At 35.6% G+C, this 16,736-nt stretch overlaps 1 protein-coding gene across 1 annotated transcript; it reads left to right on the top strand.

The window, feature by feature from the left end:
- The first annotated feature begins 2,378 nt into the window (after positions 1-2,378).
- Positions 2,379-2,903, top strand: LOC129875767 (uncharacterized). Its single transcript, XM_055951011.1, has one exon. It carries the CDS (start codon positions 2,379-2,381, stop codon positions 2,901-2,903), a length of 525 nt encoding a protein of 174 aa, XP_055806986.1.
- Positions 2,904-16,736: the final 13,833 nt, after the last annotated feature.

The raw sequence follows: 16,736 nt of genomic DNA, 5'->3' as shown, positions 1-16,736 counted from the left end.
GGGTCAACTGTGATTGCAAAATTGACTTGTTAATACTGTTTTCAGGTTATTAAAATGTCTTTTGAACTGATTACTTTGAGATTTTACCACGGTGGTGTTATGAAGATTGGAAAAAGGGAGTTGAGGGGAAAAATCATATGATGGTGGACAAGTTACTGACTTCTTAGATATTGATATAGATAGGTTGTCTTGTTTTTAATTGAGGGATTATGTGAAAGAGTTAGGCTATGAACTTGGACAATGCCTACTATATGTGAGACTACCTAAGATTAATGCTATTTTAGATATTAAATTAGAATTTGATACTAATATAATTTTTGAATGTTTGAGTAAAAGAGATATTTTGGAGGCATTTGTGTGTCACTTAGTTGGATATCCTATTTTGGTCCTACCTGAATTAGAATATTTAGAAGGGTAAAGTGGAGTAATTTGAGGTTAGGGAGCATCTCAAAACAGTGGGCACCCTAATGTGTCTTTTGATGCTGAACCAACACATGAGGTCCAAGAAAATGTTTCAAACCCTAACCCTTCTGCTTCAAATAGTTCTTCTCCATATATTCCTCCTTATATTGATCCAACTCCTACCCTTGACCATCCTATTACTGATCCAGCTCCTCTTACCCCTGACCATCCTATTACTGATCTAACTCCTATCCCTGTCAGTCATTCTACTGCACAAGATTCTGATATAGAGTTATTAAATGGAGGATTAGATGATGGGAGTGATATAGATGAAGAGCTAAGAATTTTTAGGGAGGAAAAAAAGAAAAGAAAGAGAAGAAAAAGGGGAGAAAAATCTCCATTGCCTGATTATGTGAAGTTAGGAACAAAAAAAAGGGTCAGATGCTGGGTATGATGAATCAACAGGTGGAAATAGAAATAACATAGAAGGAAGACTAGCTGGTGATGAGTCTTACTATCCATCAAATGAAGATGTTAGCTTTGAAACAGATACAGATAATTACAGTGATGATGAGGGAGAGGTTCAATAGAGAGCTAAAGCAAGAAGGAGAAAGAAATTGGAAAGAGTTGTATTTGATGCAACCTCACAGAAAATAGTATGGGAATTGGGTCTTGTATTTGAAAGTGTTAATGAATTTACAACTGCTGTTATCAAACATGTTGTTGATGAGCATGTTGCTATTGAAATGTATATTAATGAACCAACTAGGGTAAGGCTTAAGTGTACAGTTGGTTGTCCTTGACTGCTATTTGCTAGCTTTGATTCTAGATCAACTAATTTTGTTGTGAAAACCTACAATCTAGTTCACAAATGTGACCCTACCAATATGAACTAGATTTGTAATAGCAAGTACTTATCTAGTCACTACAATGAGAAGATAAATGAACAACCCAACATTAGAATTTTTGAGTTTCAAGAGATTATTAAAAAAGAATTGGATTTATATGTTGTAAGAAGATGTGTAGGAGAGCATGAAATAAAGTTTTACAAGAGTTAATGGGTGAATATGTTCTTGAGTTTGGAAGGATCTTAGACTATAGAGATGAGTTTCTAAGAACTAATCCAGGTAGTACATGTGTAGTCAAGCTTAATTAGAAAATATTTGAAGATGGTAGAAAAATGTTTTAAAGCTTCTACATATGATTTGATGCTTTGAAGAAGTCTTACTTGGCTGGTTGTAGAAAGTGCATTGGTTTTGATAGTTGTTTTCTAAAGGGAGTATCTAAAGGTCAGTTACTGGTTGTTGTTTGTAAAGATGGGAACATCAAATGATACCACTAGCTTGGGCAGTAGTTGAGGTTAAAAATTAGTACACTTGGAGCTGGTTTGTCAAGCTTCTTCAGGAAGATCTTCAGATGTGAGATGGAATAGACATCACGGTCATAACAGATATGCAAAAAGTTAGTTTCATTCTTGTTTTATAACTAAATATTTATTTATGACAGTTTTGATTTATTGCTTTATGAATGGTTTATTCATGTTTTATGACAGTTAGTCTTGCTTTATGACTGTTAGTTTCGTTCTTGGATTATGACTATTTGGTTTATTGGTTTATGATTCTTGGTTTATATTTATTAGTTTTCCCTTTTGCTTTATGTCTACTAGTTTGATTCTTTCTTTATGATTGTTATAGGGTCTTGAAAATGTAATAGGTATTCATTTACCAAATATTGAGCATAGAATGTGTGCTAGACACATCCTTTCTAACTGGTCCAAGACTTGGAGAGGTATCGAGAGGAAAAATTATTTCTGGAGGTGTGCAAGGTCTACTTTTAAGGTTGAGTTAAAAGATAACATTAACTATATGAAAAGGTTGGGAAATAAGATAGTTAATGATTTGTTGTATTATAACCCTAAAAGATGGAGCAAGGTTAACTTCAGTTTCACTACAAAATGTGACATTGTAGACAATAACATGGCTGAATGTTTCAATGCATGGATATTAGCAGCAAGGCACAAGACTATAATTACCATGCTCGAAGAAATTAGGGTGAAAATGATAAAAAAAATAGGGCAGATGAGAGAGTTTTGCAATAGTTGCATCAGTAACATTTCTCCAATGGCAATGAAAGTTCTACAAGAGAACACTACTAAGTTTATGAAATACAAAATTGAATGGAATTCAGACACAGGGTATGAGGTGCTTCACGGAGAATACAAACATATTGTGGATGTTAATGGACAAACCTGTAGCTGCAGAGCATGGATGTTGAAAGGCATACCATTTCTTCATGCAATAGCTGCTTTTCACCATAGAAAATTGGAGCCAATTGACTACATTTCCAATTGGTATAACAGAGAAGCTTACATGAAGACATACAACCACTTCATTCAGCCACTTCTGAATATGAAAATGTGGCCAGAATCACAAAACATCTCTGTTATACCACCTCATATTAGGAAGATGCCAGAAAGGCCTAGTAAGGCTAGGAGGAAATAGCAAAGTGAAAGTAACAACACTGGAAAACTATCCAAAAGAGGGTTTGAGATGTCATGCAGCACTTGTCATAGCAAAGGTCACAATAAAAGAAAGTGTCCTACTACTACTGGCGTAAGTTCTATTCCTTCTGCTTGCCAAGTTCTACACCTGCTGCTTGCCAAAATTCAACACCTGCTGCTTGCCAAAATTCAACACCTGCTGCTAGTCCAAGTCCTATTCCTGCTGCTTGCCCAAGTTCCACACCTGCTGCTAGCCCAAGTCCTATTTCATCCTGTGGTCGATTATGCTTTGAGATTTTTCGTATTTGCCTGAGTATGGTGGTGAAAACGTATATGTACTTTCTATTTGTGGACTGTCTAGTATTTTGGTATAATTATGATATAAATTGTATAGATTAGGCTGTCTGAGTGCTCGTATATAATTGTGGAGGATTGTGGTTATGTCAGGAGTACTTGCGTTCTGTATTACTTTACTTAGAGTTTAGTTTCCATTTTACTAAGTACTGTGTTGTTGGTGCTCACCCCTTGTTTCTACATCTACGTAGGATCTGAACCCAGCACCTACTACTCTAAGTACTTCTATTGATTTGGGCCGAGCTTCTGGATGCGTGAGAGGTAGCAGCTTGTCTTCTTCGGCAGACTCTCGCCGCCCATTTACTTTATGCTTTGTTCTGCTTGAGGACTGAGACATATAGACCTATACCTTTTTCTTTTTGTAGAAATAGTAGCTTGTACACGTGATACCAAGTCTTGGGTGGTTTAGAATCTATTTTTCGCTAATCCTTATCTATATCATGTTAGACTTTACAGTTCTGCTTTTATTTTCATTTATTTTGAAGTGTTTGGACTCTTAGACTGACTCGGCTTGGTGGGTTAGGCGAATGTCATCACACTCGATTTCGGATCGTGACACATATCAATATTATCTTTCAAAACATAGCATATACATTGTATGTGCGCGCACACAATATCATTGTATATATGTTGATACGTTATATACGATGTATATATGCTGATACAATATATATTAATAATATATACACAATATACACACATATAAGAATTGTGACTACAACTTAGAGATATGTGTATTAATATATATCTACTATAAAATATAAAATACAATTATATTTTATAATTATTCAAAAGTATCGCTATAATGTATAATAATGAATAGAGCATAATTAGTTACATAAGATATTTTTGTTTTATTTTTAAAATTTAAAATCTCTTAATGGGTTTGAATGAATTGTATTCGTGAGACTTTAACAATATTCTAGACTTCTCAAATACTATTTTTATTTTTGTAGTAAAGTTCAACTTCATTTTTTTTCCTCTTGATGATTTTGTTACGCCTCTCCTTTTGACCAACTATCAATTGGTTACCCAATTCTTTCCCCTTGAGCCGGTAAGATTTTAAAACGTGTAAATCTTGACAAGTAATTGTCTATTAATTTGTTAGAATCACACTATTTTAGTCTTACTATTAGTGAAAATTTTCACATAAATATCGATTGATTTACTACAATAGATTTTCTTTTCATAAATACGCAGTGTTGAATACCCTATTCATCTCTTCTTCTTAACTTAAGTTCTTAATAGCTTCATTTTTAACCCCACCCTGGACATTCATATGGCAACACATGTCCTTTGTAAGCGGACTTTAAATGCATTATTATTGCATCTTTCAATACTGGCAGATATCTTGACTTAGACGCATGCTTATCAACAGTTTTTCCCTTGGCGAATAGTGATAAAATGACAGTTTTTTATTTTTTTATTTTTTTTATTTTTATATTACCCTGTTCATCTCTTCTTCTTAACTTAAGTTCTTAATAGCTTCATCTTTAACCCCACTCTGGACATACATATGGCAACACATGTCCTTTGTAAACGGACTTTAAATGCCAACATTTTTCCTAGGAATTTACAGGTTAATCTATAGTCGTTATTAAGAAGTTAACAAGCTAACCATATGCTAAGGGTAATTAATTAAAACTGTATATGATAATTTATATAATAAAGCAGTAAATCAAAGTAACATCATATTTTTTGGGAAAAATTAAGTGAAAAACTATATAAGACTTACATGATTAAAACTGAGAGAGGTTTTCCTTTCGGGAACCCCGAAGGACTTTGCAAATAGACTGAACACTTCACACCAACACACTTATTATTATTTCACACTTTTAGTACAAACCAGAGACAGGTTTTAGGGAAATAGGATTTGAGTACATGAAAGGGAAGGGAAATATGTTGAAGATTTTTTCTCTCTATGGATTCTCTATTCTCTCTTCTTCTGTCTACTAACTCACTCTTATATAGACTTAGAGATATGAAATGAAAGGCCTAGGATATACTACGTGGCTCAATTATTTTTGGCCGACATATTGATAAGATTTTCTTAATAATGCGCTTCGGATACTCATTGGGCCTCATCGTCACATGCATTATTAATTGTATCTTTCAATACTGACAGGTATCTTGACTTAGACAGACACGTTCTTATCAACAGTTTTTCCCTTGGCGGATAGTGATAAAGTGACAGCACTTACAAGACACTTGTCTGAGGCCTTAATATTCTTTAGAGGCCATTGCATTTCTAATTTGTTTTTATAATTTCTATCATTCCTATATTTTCTAACATGTCTTTCTCTATTTAAATAAGGCTTTTTAGCTGAGGATCTTTTTAAGTAGTATTTTTTACATTTGTTTGACTGGTTGTTATAATAAGGTCATTTTTTATATTTTCTTTGCTTGTGTGGTTTTTTATCATAACTCTGATTTGTATAGATTACAGATTTGCAGAAATTCATTTCATTCTATTTTAGTTGCTTTTGTATTTGTATGTTAGTACACTTTTCTTGTAGTATTTTCATTACATATTGTATTTTTTATCCTATTGACCATAAAGCGGTAGGGTTTTGCTCTACCCCTGCTCTTTTATACCATCTTTCTTCTATTTCTCTTCCTAAAGCTCCTGCTAATTTTTGAAATAATTTTTTACCTAATTCATCGTCAAAGGTATTACCACTAACTGTGCAATAATAAAAGTAATCTTTAAGAAAGTCCTTAATATGCATCCAATTTGTAATGCTTAACTGTTATAATTTTATTACTGCATTTCTTTGTAAGGCTAATAGTCCACTATTTTGATCTTCTCCTGTTAATAATACATGTATTTTATTTGCAAAGTTATACGGGTTTGGTCCTAATTCTATTCAACTTTGGAACTCCTGAGGATAAGTTTGTTTATATGCTTCCCATACAGCTTTACATGATTCTCCTAAAAATGTTTCTAAGTACCTATACATTGTCTCTGCATCTGTTTCTTGATAATTTTTTATAAAATCTGCTACAACTATTCCTTTCCAGACATCTATAATTGTATTCCACATTTGTGGATCATGAGCTGCTATGTTGAGTATTTTTCCTTTATTTTCTCCTTCTTGAAGTTTAATGGGTTCTTCTAATGGCATCCTCCTTTCTGCTGGTTTAATATTGTTTTTGATTTCGGTATCTAGCATAGGCCATGTTTTTCTTGGTAAATTGCCTATACTATTTACTACATTTGATGCTGCACTAGTTCGTTGGAAAGGACTAGCATTATGAGCACTTGTTGCTTCATTCATTAATTCTTTGTAGCTTATTAGAGATTCTATATCACTAAATGGTTCCTCTATATTAGGTGTCTCTTTTTCTATATATCCTGTGTCTTCTATCCGATATATATATGCGCGCGTGCGCGCATGCGAGTGTGTGATTAGAAATGAAATTTATTGGTTTCAAAATTTTTGTACTGAATTAGCTAGTAAAATAAGGCCTTTCGTTTAACTATACGAGATATGTAAGTCACAGATATCTGTTCAACTATCAGTATTTTTATATATGATATGAAACACTATTAAATTTGTTGGAATATTTATTTTAAAAAACAATACGTAATTTTTTTTTCTTGATATTATATATGTATATTGCATGTATTATATATTTTAGGCACTGTAGATACAATATTAAGAATTAGCTAAATATCGAGAGTCATAACTAACAGATTACCGCGACTTTTTTGACAAAATATGATAAAAATTGAGGCATTGACATTCGTCGAATATTTGATCGTCGCTTTTAGCAAATTCATGGACAATTCAATTAAAACAAACTCGGTTTGTTGAATATTTTTCCACCATAGGTCCTTTTTTAAAATTATCGTCTAACGTGAAAAAAATGAAATCAATGAATAGAATCAATTTATTAAATATTTTAAAGAGACCCAAAAAGCGACCTTGTCCATCAGTTTTCTAAAAAATATTCTAGACGAAGATACCAAAAAAAATCAATGGCAATGCCGATTTTTTGAAGAAAAAAAAACATATGTAGAAAATTACATTCTACATTCCACATGTCAAAATAAAATGCAATTCAATATATAGCTAGAAATCAACATTAATTGCTGCCAAGTCAATTCTAAATGAGCTACAACATCAACAACATACTAACTATCGATTAAAAAGATCAATTTAACATAAAAAATTCTGCCAAAAGGATCAACAAAGTTTACCAAAGTTGAAAACTTTAAATATATACAATGTTTTAAATTGTCTTTAAATTCAACAAGAATCCTAAAGGGTAAGGTCTACAAACTTTTTCTCACTACTAGAATTCTCTTTCGAACTCTCTTCAACAATTGAGGTGGGAGGAAAACGGGTCACACCCTTCCAACCGCTTTCAATTAGGCTACTTACCTATTTCTTGAGTTCCTCGGCGATGTTGCACATGTTGTTATTTTGAGCTATTTATATTGCCTCGATATCTATCAAGACACGTGTATGTTTTTCTATTAAATGCTATAAAGGTGCAACTTGAACACCAACAACCGCCTCAACCTAGCGTGAAGTACCAACACTATACAGTCCTAACTGGATGTGGTACACTAAGTTCATAGAGCCTAGATCGTAGGCTCGATCTTTTTGTCTCTCCCTGTCACATGCTTACTCCAAATTTGAGTAGCGATATCCTATAGAGCTTGAGTTGGCTCATCTAGGACTTTCTGAGTCTGACTGTACACATACAAGTGTCGTTGATAATAAGTCTGCATATATAAAAATATGTCACGATTCGATTTCTCAAGTCATGATGACACCAACTACAACCTACCAGTAGGCAAGCCTAACCCATAACTTGGAACCAGAAGTAACGAGCTATCAAGTGAAAGATAAGCGAATGAAGCGGAACACAAATAAATATTGAGATGAAGAGAATTAACATAATATATAACAACACCCATCTCCAAGACCTGACATTAGTCAATAATCGAGAATCTAATCAAAATAAGAGTACAAGGCTTTTACAAATACAAATATATATACAGAAAGTCTTCGAAAGCAAAGTAAAGACTAGTCCTAGCCCAAAATAGATGGAAATTGACAACTCTAAATGCCAGGAACTAATCCAATCTCCAAATCCAAAAGCTTCTATGCAGAAAAAGCTAAGACGCTGATGATAATCCGTACTATGATAATCCGTACTATGATCTGCAAGGTGTAGAAGTGTAGTATGAGTACTAAATGAATGGTCTCAGTAGGCATATGCCTACTGAGCTTCACAGATAAAGCAAGTATAAATGACATATAAATAAGGCAAGTATAGCAGAAATAACTACACATGAGATATAACATGATAAAACAAGTAGTAAAAATAAAGAAACAGGATACACAAAGTAAAGGAAATGAGTCAAATAACGTGCCTGAAAGAGAAAGTCCAACAACCTACTTACAAAAAGAAGTACTACAGGAGTCAACTAAACAAGGGCAGAATGTCGACGATCACCGCTAATCACATAATAACCTAAAGACTAATCCAACTCAACCTAACAGGGAGTACCAACAACAAGTCCAAAATAAACCAAAGGATTAACCAACTACCAATGCAACACAAGTAAACACAATTATAATCAAACAATAATCAACCGAATGCCCATACCTCAAAAGATACAAACAACACACATAACCCCTAGCTTTCATAAAATTGGAGTAACAACAAAAAATTATACTGGTGATAGGTGATGCGTATAAATGCAAGTTCATAGTTTCAACAGTAACCATAAGTAACCAGTGCCATCAATAAATGTCATCAGGGCCATTAACCCAAAGCATATACACCCACCAGGCCCGCAGCCTACCAAGTAGGACCCACACATCTCTCTCATCTAGTACAATGATACTCATGGATAGAAACGCCTATAGGAGACGCAGGTAGTTCTTATATACTGTCTGGGCCCGAACCAAGTCTTCAACAAGTCATCTCTATCGTGGTACTGGAGGAATAAGTAGCCAAACCAAGTAAGAAAGGGCGATAACGTGCCAACTAGTCAAGTAAAAGCTGAGCACATCCCAGATGCCTCAAATATCTCAAGTAGGAAAAAGGCACGTCCTCGACACCTCAAATAGTTCAAGAATAAGTTTATCAAGTGATCTAGGTGGTACGACTCCCATTAAAACTAGTTTAAAATAATCGAAAGTGTGAAAATATGTTTTCTCAAATTAGTAGTAAAAATCCAATATATGAACCAGGATCATACCACAAAACACATAAAAATGCTCAACCAAATGTAATGCATGCCATCACCGCATTGAAACAAGTCACATTCAATCAAAAATGCAATACCAATCCTACCATGCTACTAAGGCAGAGGGAAATAACTAGGGATCCAACTGCTCCTCGAACACAACCTCAGCCCCAGCAATATAACAATAGTCAATAAGGCTCCACAAGCCTACTCTAAAATATAAAGTGAAGGAATTAAGAAACGACTTAGAATAAATAGGGGGAAAATATCTTTTGGAATGATGCCTTACACAAATATGCCACTCCAGCTTACAACCAAGTACCGCTAAGACAAACCTATGGCTTCGACAAGCCACTAAGGTCTCAGACACTAGCACAATGAACATCGTCTGAAATAAGCCCTACCAGGATCCACACCTAGCTATAAGGGTAATAGAACACATTATAAGGTATCTAAGACTAAAAACTAGACTAAGACCACCAATATCAATCCTAAGAAGGATAAACACGATAAGTCATACATAAGTTAGTCCATAAGCCTAAACTAAGGATTTCTTGAGACTACGCTAGTCTAAGGCTCAACCGAAGTCAAGAAAATAGAATAGAAGGAAGAAAACCTAATATTTGACCATTACCAACCCATGTAATATGTATCTCATACTAAAACCTTATGTAATAAAGCTAAATCAAAATAAGAGACCGTAGCCTACCTTGAAGCCGACTACACATGCTTTGAATTCTCTAAAATGAAGTTTTCCACCTCCGAAACACCTCCGATCACCGCCACACTAGAAAAAAATCGATCAAGATATCATTACAAATGTTTCAACCCAAATTTTGCAATAATAGGAGACATACCCAAAATTGGGTCTAAAATGAGATTGTGAGAACCATGCTGGGAATCTTGAAATTGACTCTATGAAAAGGTTCATTTTACCTCTCCAAACTTATGTCCCAAAACAGAACACAATTCAGAGCTCAGAGCAGCCCAAAATTACAAAATGCCTGAAGCCCAGCATTAAAGTGAAGAAAAGAGAGAGAGAGAGAGAGCACACTCTCTTTGGGATGGAAATTACCTCAAACAACTAGTTCCCGACAACTCCAATGCATAACCATGAACTTCCTAAACATGTTGGACTTTGAATCACCAAAACAGAGGTCTAGAGTTCTCACAATCGCACTTTGAAAATGGGGAAGAATGCTGAAAATGGTAGGGGACTGATCTTAAAAGGCCTGAAAATTATTCATCACTATCGCAAGCCTAATGGGTGGCGACAGTGATGAAGAAAATATGATTTTTCATAATTTCTTAATAGCTGTCACAAGGCCAAGGGTCGCGATCGTGATGAATAAAATTCTATGCACCAGCAAAGCTAAAAAACCAAGAAGGCTTCGATGTTCTATTAGGTGCTTCGAATTAATCGGGGACCCTATGAACATAAACGATATATGAAATCTGATTGTAAATGATATTCTAGACTCAATGAAATCAACGAAATAACTATCCAAGGTCTTTTACTAAAAGTATTGATTGAAGTCAATATTTTAACTATTACAAAAAAGCAACTAAGTGCCCAAAATAAGAAAGGAAGACCTCTAGACCCAAACAAAAGGTCCTAACCAAATTCAACATTTTGGAGGAAATGGCGCTGACAGAATTCTCTTAAGACAAATAATTCTCCAAATGTTGACCAAAGTCAACTCTAGGCCTTTAAGCTTTTCAACATCTCGTTCAAGTGCTCAAACTCACACCAAAATCCTTGGAAACCAAACTAAAGGTCTTTCTAAACCAAACTTGACTTTTCATAGCTAATCGAACTGACAAAATTCTCATCCGAGCATCTTTACTAAGAATTTTGATCAAGGTCAAACTTAGGTTAAAACTTAGAAGCTAAAACACCTAATGGCACAAACTCACACCAAAAGACTTGGAATCCGAGCCGACCATGCCACTAGCCTAAATTGACCCTTCTAGAGTTGATGAAACAATCAGAATTCCATTTTAGGGCTGTTTTCCTAGATTTTTGATCCAAGTCAACCTTTCAAACTCCAAGAGCTCCAAAACACAAAAAGAGTATAAAACCCAAATGAACGACCAGGTGGTCTAACTGTTAATGACATCAAGTCATAAATAACTTAGGATCACTAAAAGAAAGCTCTAAATACTAAAAAGATCAAAAAGCAGAGGAAATGACCTAGAGGATCATTATAACATCCACTACAAAAAAGGACTTTCATGACATTACAACCTAAAGGCACAAAAGATTGGGGTAAAAGGACAGCATGCTCCGCCAAACCCTCTCACACCCTCTCACAATGAACAACATCAACACAAAACTCAAGTTGAGGGAAAGATCCTCAAGTTCACCATAAACTCCAACAACTCCTCCAATTCTCCTTTTGGGCTCCGACTCTTCCCCAACTGAACCAAACTAGACTAACACATCAGATTCATCTGAGAAAACCAATACCTCACTAAAACTATCAAACTAAAGCTCACACACCACATCGACAGATATAACAACTCTCTTATTGAAATACTCGCGTTATGATCCTAATCCAATATCTTCTACTCACCAAGTAGTGGTCTATCGGTCCTTAGCCATTTTGAATATTAACGGCACCATCTGAATCCTCATTTTAGAACCACATCACACAAACAATGAAAGAGCTACTGCTCCACCTAAACATCGAGGAAAAACAAACACCAAATCAAGGCACTCAACCTAGGGTAAATCCCAAACCCCAATTTGAACTTTAAAAACCAACTATCCAAGTTGAAACTTAACCTTTTTAAACTGAACACTCCACTCCTAAGCAATCCAAGCCGGTATGTAGCATATATGCATAGACAATTGATCAGTAATGGTCTAAAGGTACCAACTCCCGTCAATGGATAACACAAGTTGCTCAATACTTTAAATGAACTTCGCATCCTGAGCAAGAGCTAAGTCACAGATTTCACGAATTACTTTGATCCTATCTTGTAGATGAACCCTCTAAGAAACTTTCCATCCTCTAGCTAAGGCTGCATCTGAAGACACCAATGAATACCACCGATCTGACACCAAATGACAAAAAAAACATTGAGAGCTACTAACATAACAATAAAGAACATTCCACAATAGTAACAAGGTGCAACAAAATGTCATACTTCCCATATTCTAGCTAGCCATAATCTAAACACCATGACCAGTAGAAGGAGATGAATCCCAAAAGACAAATAATCGAATAAAAAAAACCACCAAACCCGCCATAAAGAAATGAAAAAGATATACTGAACGGACAAACTACCACTACACGACCTCAGGAGCTTAGGCAAGACTAAGGCAAGGGAAGAAAATGGTCAACTAGGACTACCATACTCCATAGAAGGCGATCCTACCCTTCTCATAACTCTAACAACCACGAACTCTAAACTACTAATCCAAGGGGATGACATACAACTAAGGTGACAAGATCAAACAATATTACAAATCACTAACTAGGTAAAGTTAGACTAGACACCTCACAAGCTAAGATCGACATCACAACAAAAGAAACCAACAAGAGAGAGAAAAAGGAAAGCTAGCTAACTTAGCCAAAAACTCATAACACAACCACCAAGGAAAAGGCACATGGAGTTAATCAACCACTACTCCCAATCATGGTAACTCAGCGTAGTCGATCCACTAGTAAAAGAAATCAACTAGAGAAACTCAACATATACACACAAATCCAAATAAGGTTGTCACAATAATCATAACATGAATAACAAATCAATTAGGTTTGAATGGGTATGAAAACCCCCAAATCACACAAGATAAGAAACAATGGAATAGAACAAAATAACAAAATTACCCTAATACAATTAATACATGGAGCCTCGGACTTTTGCTAGCCAATAGAAGCATAGGATGGATCATGACCGACCTTAGCCTGAGCTTGAACACCTGAAGCACCACCAGCAATACCTTGAGCACCACCTCTGACTAGATACAATACAAACCCATGAAATAGACCTGATTGAACAAAGCCTACACTAGTCCTGCACTAGGGACTCTCTCTAGACCGATGACCAAGCTCCCTATAGATACAACAAGGTCCAACAAATCTATCTTGGGGAATAAAATAAGTTCACAATGTCTGGAATATCAACTCAAGCCTGGGGCACTCCCAGGATAAGGGACCAAATTCCACACAATTATAACAACCCCTCCCGAATTGACTTGAAGAATACGATACACTACCCTGGTTACCTCTAAAAAACTATGGACCATCTCTAACACCCGAGAGACCATCCCTAGTTGACTATACCAGAGCCCCATGACTTGATTTCTAGAATGCAACTCTCGAGAACTAAAACCTAAATTTTACCCACTACGAGCACCATAACCTGCCTCAGGACCTCTTGGAACCTTGGGTGCTACCACTATAGGGTTGGTGGGTCAAGAAGGAGGATGACCCTCACAGAACTGATACTCACCTAGAAGTTAGATGCTGCCAATACTGTACTAATGGCGAGGCCTCTTACTACTATCTTTGTAATCCTCAAGGTATGCCTGCTCCACGACCCTCATATAACTTAAAACCTGAGGAAAAGTAGACCCAAGTGCAATCAAATTCTCCGACTCCAACCTAAGTGGAAAAGAAAACCCTTTGATAAACTCCTAGCTCATATCCCAATCCATAGGGAATAATGTGGGCATAAGACCTACTTACTCTAAAAATCCTAAAACATACTCAAATACTAATGACAATCCTTGTTAAGGACTAATCAACCCAACTCTATCCTGAGAAGCACCCGCTGCACCAAGAACCACTCCCACCGATGGTGTACCCTCAAGGGGACTCAAGTCTCCTAAAAATATACCTTGAGGAACCAAGGTAGACAACGATAATGTCGGAGCTTGGGCTGCCCCTAGAATCTTTGTTTACTAAAGTACTGGGGGCCTCCATCCCGACCAATTACTGAATCTCTTGTAGAATATGCTAATGCTCCATCCACACCCATTGAATACCTCATGTTGTGCATCTAAAAGAGTGTTTTTCAAAGAAGCAGATTGTAGAGGTTATTCGAAGAGAACACACGATAAGAAGTCAAGAACAAAATTTCCTAGGAATGCCCTATAGCCTCCCAAAGATAGGATACAGACGTCTTTGTACCAATTTGCAAGATTCTACAAGGTATTTTCTCTCATACCAATGATGTTGGTCAACCTAGAACTCTAATACCAACTTGTCACGACCCGATTTATTATGTCATTTGGGCACCTACTACAACGCAACAATACGTAAGCCTAACCCATAGCCCAAACCATAAACAATGAGCTATAAAATAGAAGATAAGCGAATGAAGTGGGACACAAATAAATAATAAGATGAAGAGAATTAACTAAATATATAACAACACTCATCTCCAAGACCTGACATTAATTTGTAATTGAGCATATTGTCGAAATAAGAGTACAAGGCTTTTGCAAATATAAATATATGTACAGAAAGTATTTGAAAGTAAAATAAAAACTAGTCCTAGTCCAAAATGGATAGAAATTGGCAACTTCGAATGTCAGGTGATAACCTAATCTTCTAATCCAAAAGCTTCTATGCACGAAAAGCCAAATCACTAGCCATAATCCGTACTATGATCTACAGGGGCAGAAGTGTAGTATGAATAATAAATAAATGGTACTCAGTAGGCCTAGGCCGACAGAGCTCTATAGATAAAGTAATTATAAACAATATATAAATAAGGCAAGTACAATATAAGTAACTACACATGAGATAAACATGATAGAACATGTAGTGAAAATGAAGAAGCATAATACGCAGAGTAAAGTAGATGACTCAAAGAATGTACCTGAAAGCGCAAGTCAAACAACCAACTCAATAACAAAAAGTACTACAAGAGTCAACTAAACAAGCGCATGATATCGACGATCACCAACCACATAACAACTGAAAGACTAACTAAACTCAGCCTAACAAGCAGTACCAACAAGTCCAGAATAAGCCACACCATTAACCAACTACCAATGCAACACAAGATAAACACAATTATAATCAAACAATAACCAATCGGATGTCTATACCCCCGGAAGGTACAAACAACAAACATAACCCTTGGCTCCCATAAAACTATGGGTACCAAATAATAAATAACTATACTTGTGATAGACAATGCGTATGAATGCAAGTTTGCAATAAAAACCCATAGTATCATTGGTAACCATCAGTAACCAATGCTATCAATAATCGATATCAAGGCCTTTAACCTAAAGAATATACACCTACCCCAGCCCGCGGCCTGCCAAGTAGAACCCATGCAGCTTTCTCATCCAGTACAACGGTACTCATGGCCAGAGGGGTCCACAAAGGACACGTTTACTTTGTATACACTGCCTAGGCCTAAACCATATCTCAACAAGTCATCTCTATTGAGGTATCAGAGGAATAAGTAGCCAAACAAAATATGAAAGTCGCCCATCGCACTAGCTAGTCAACTAAAAGATGAACATATCCCAAATGCCTCAAATATCTCAACTAGGAAAAGAGCACATCCTCAACGCCTCTAATAGTTGAAGAATTAGTTTATTAAATGATCCAAATGGTATGACTCCAGTTAAAAATAGTCAAAAGTGTGAAAATATGTTTTCTCAAAATAGTAGTAAACATCCAATGTATGAACCAGAATAGTACCAAAAAATATGAAAATGCTCAACTAAATACAATGCATTCCATCCAAACAAGGCACACTCAATAAGAAATGTAATACCAATCCTACCATACTACCAATGTCACGCACTAGGTGTGACATAATGATTAGAATTATGAAGGACCCCAACCAAGCCTCTTAGTATATCATAAATGAGAATACATAAGGTAAATAAATAAATAAGGCTAAATCATAGATGTGGAAATAATTCTCAACGTGAATAGTCTCAATAAAAGACTCCATGAACATCTAACATGCCTCTACTAGTATATATAGGGGCATAATACAAGCTTCAAACTCACACAAAAAATGTAAGTAAAAGCCATAAAGAATAATGAAAATATAGATGTCTCATCCTCGAATCATATGGACTCACCAACAATGAGAGGGCAATTCTCAAACTCTAGCCATGAGTGAGAGGTGCACAATGATCGTCGGATCCTACATTATGATATGATGTAGAAAAGAGTATGCATTAGTACATGAAATACACTTAGAATTGAGAAGCATGCATGAACAATAATAATAGGACATAAACAATATGAACATGGGATGCATGACCAATATCATAAAATA

Source organism: Solanum dulcamara, chromosome 12 (genome assembly GCF_947179165.1).
Source record: "Solanum dulcamara chromosome 12, daSolDulc1.2, whole genome shotgun sequence".
Classification (NCBI taxonomy): Eukaryota; Viridiplantae; Streptophyta; class Magnoliopsida; order Solanales; family Solanaceae; genus Solanum; species Solanum dulcamara.
The sequence above is the reverse complement of the archived record's forward strand: the minus strand, read 5'-3'. Positions and strand labels throughout refer to the sequence as shown.

What these genes read in the sequence shown, in the direction of transcription:
- LOC129875767 (XM_055951011.1), top strand. Translation starts at nt 2,379, where the DNA reads ATGGCTGAATGTTTCAATGCATGGATATTAGCAGCAAGGCACAAGACT.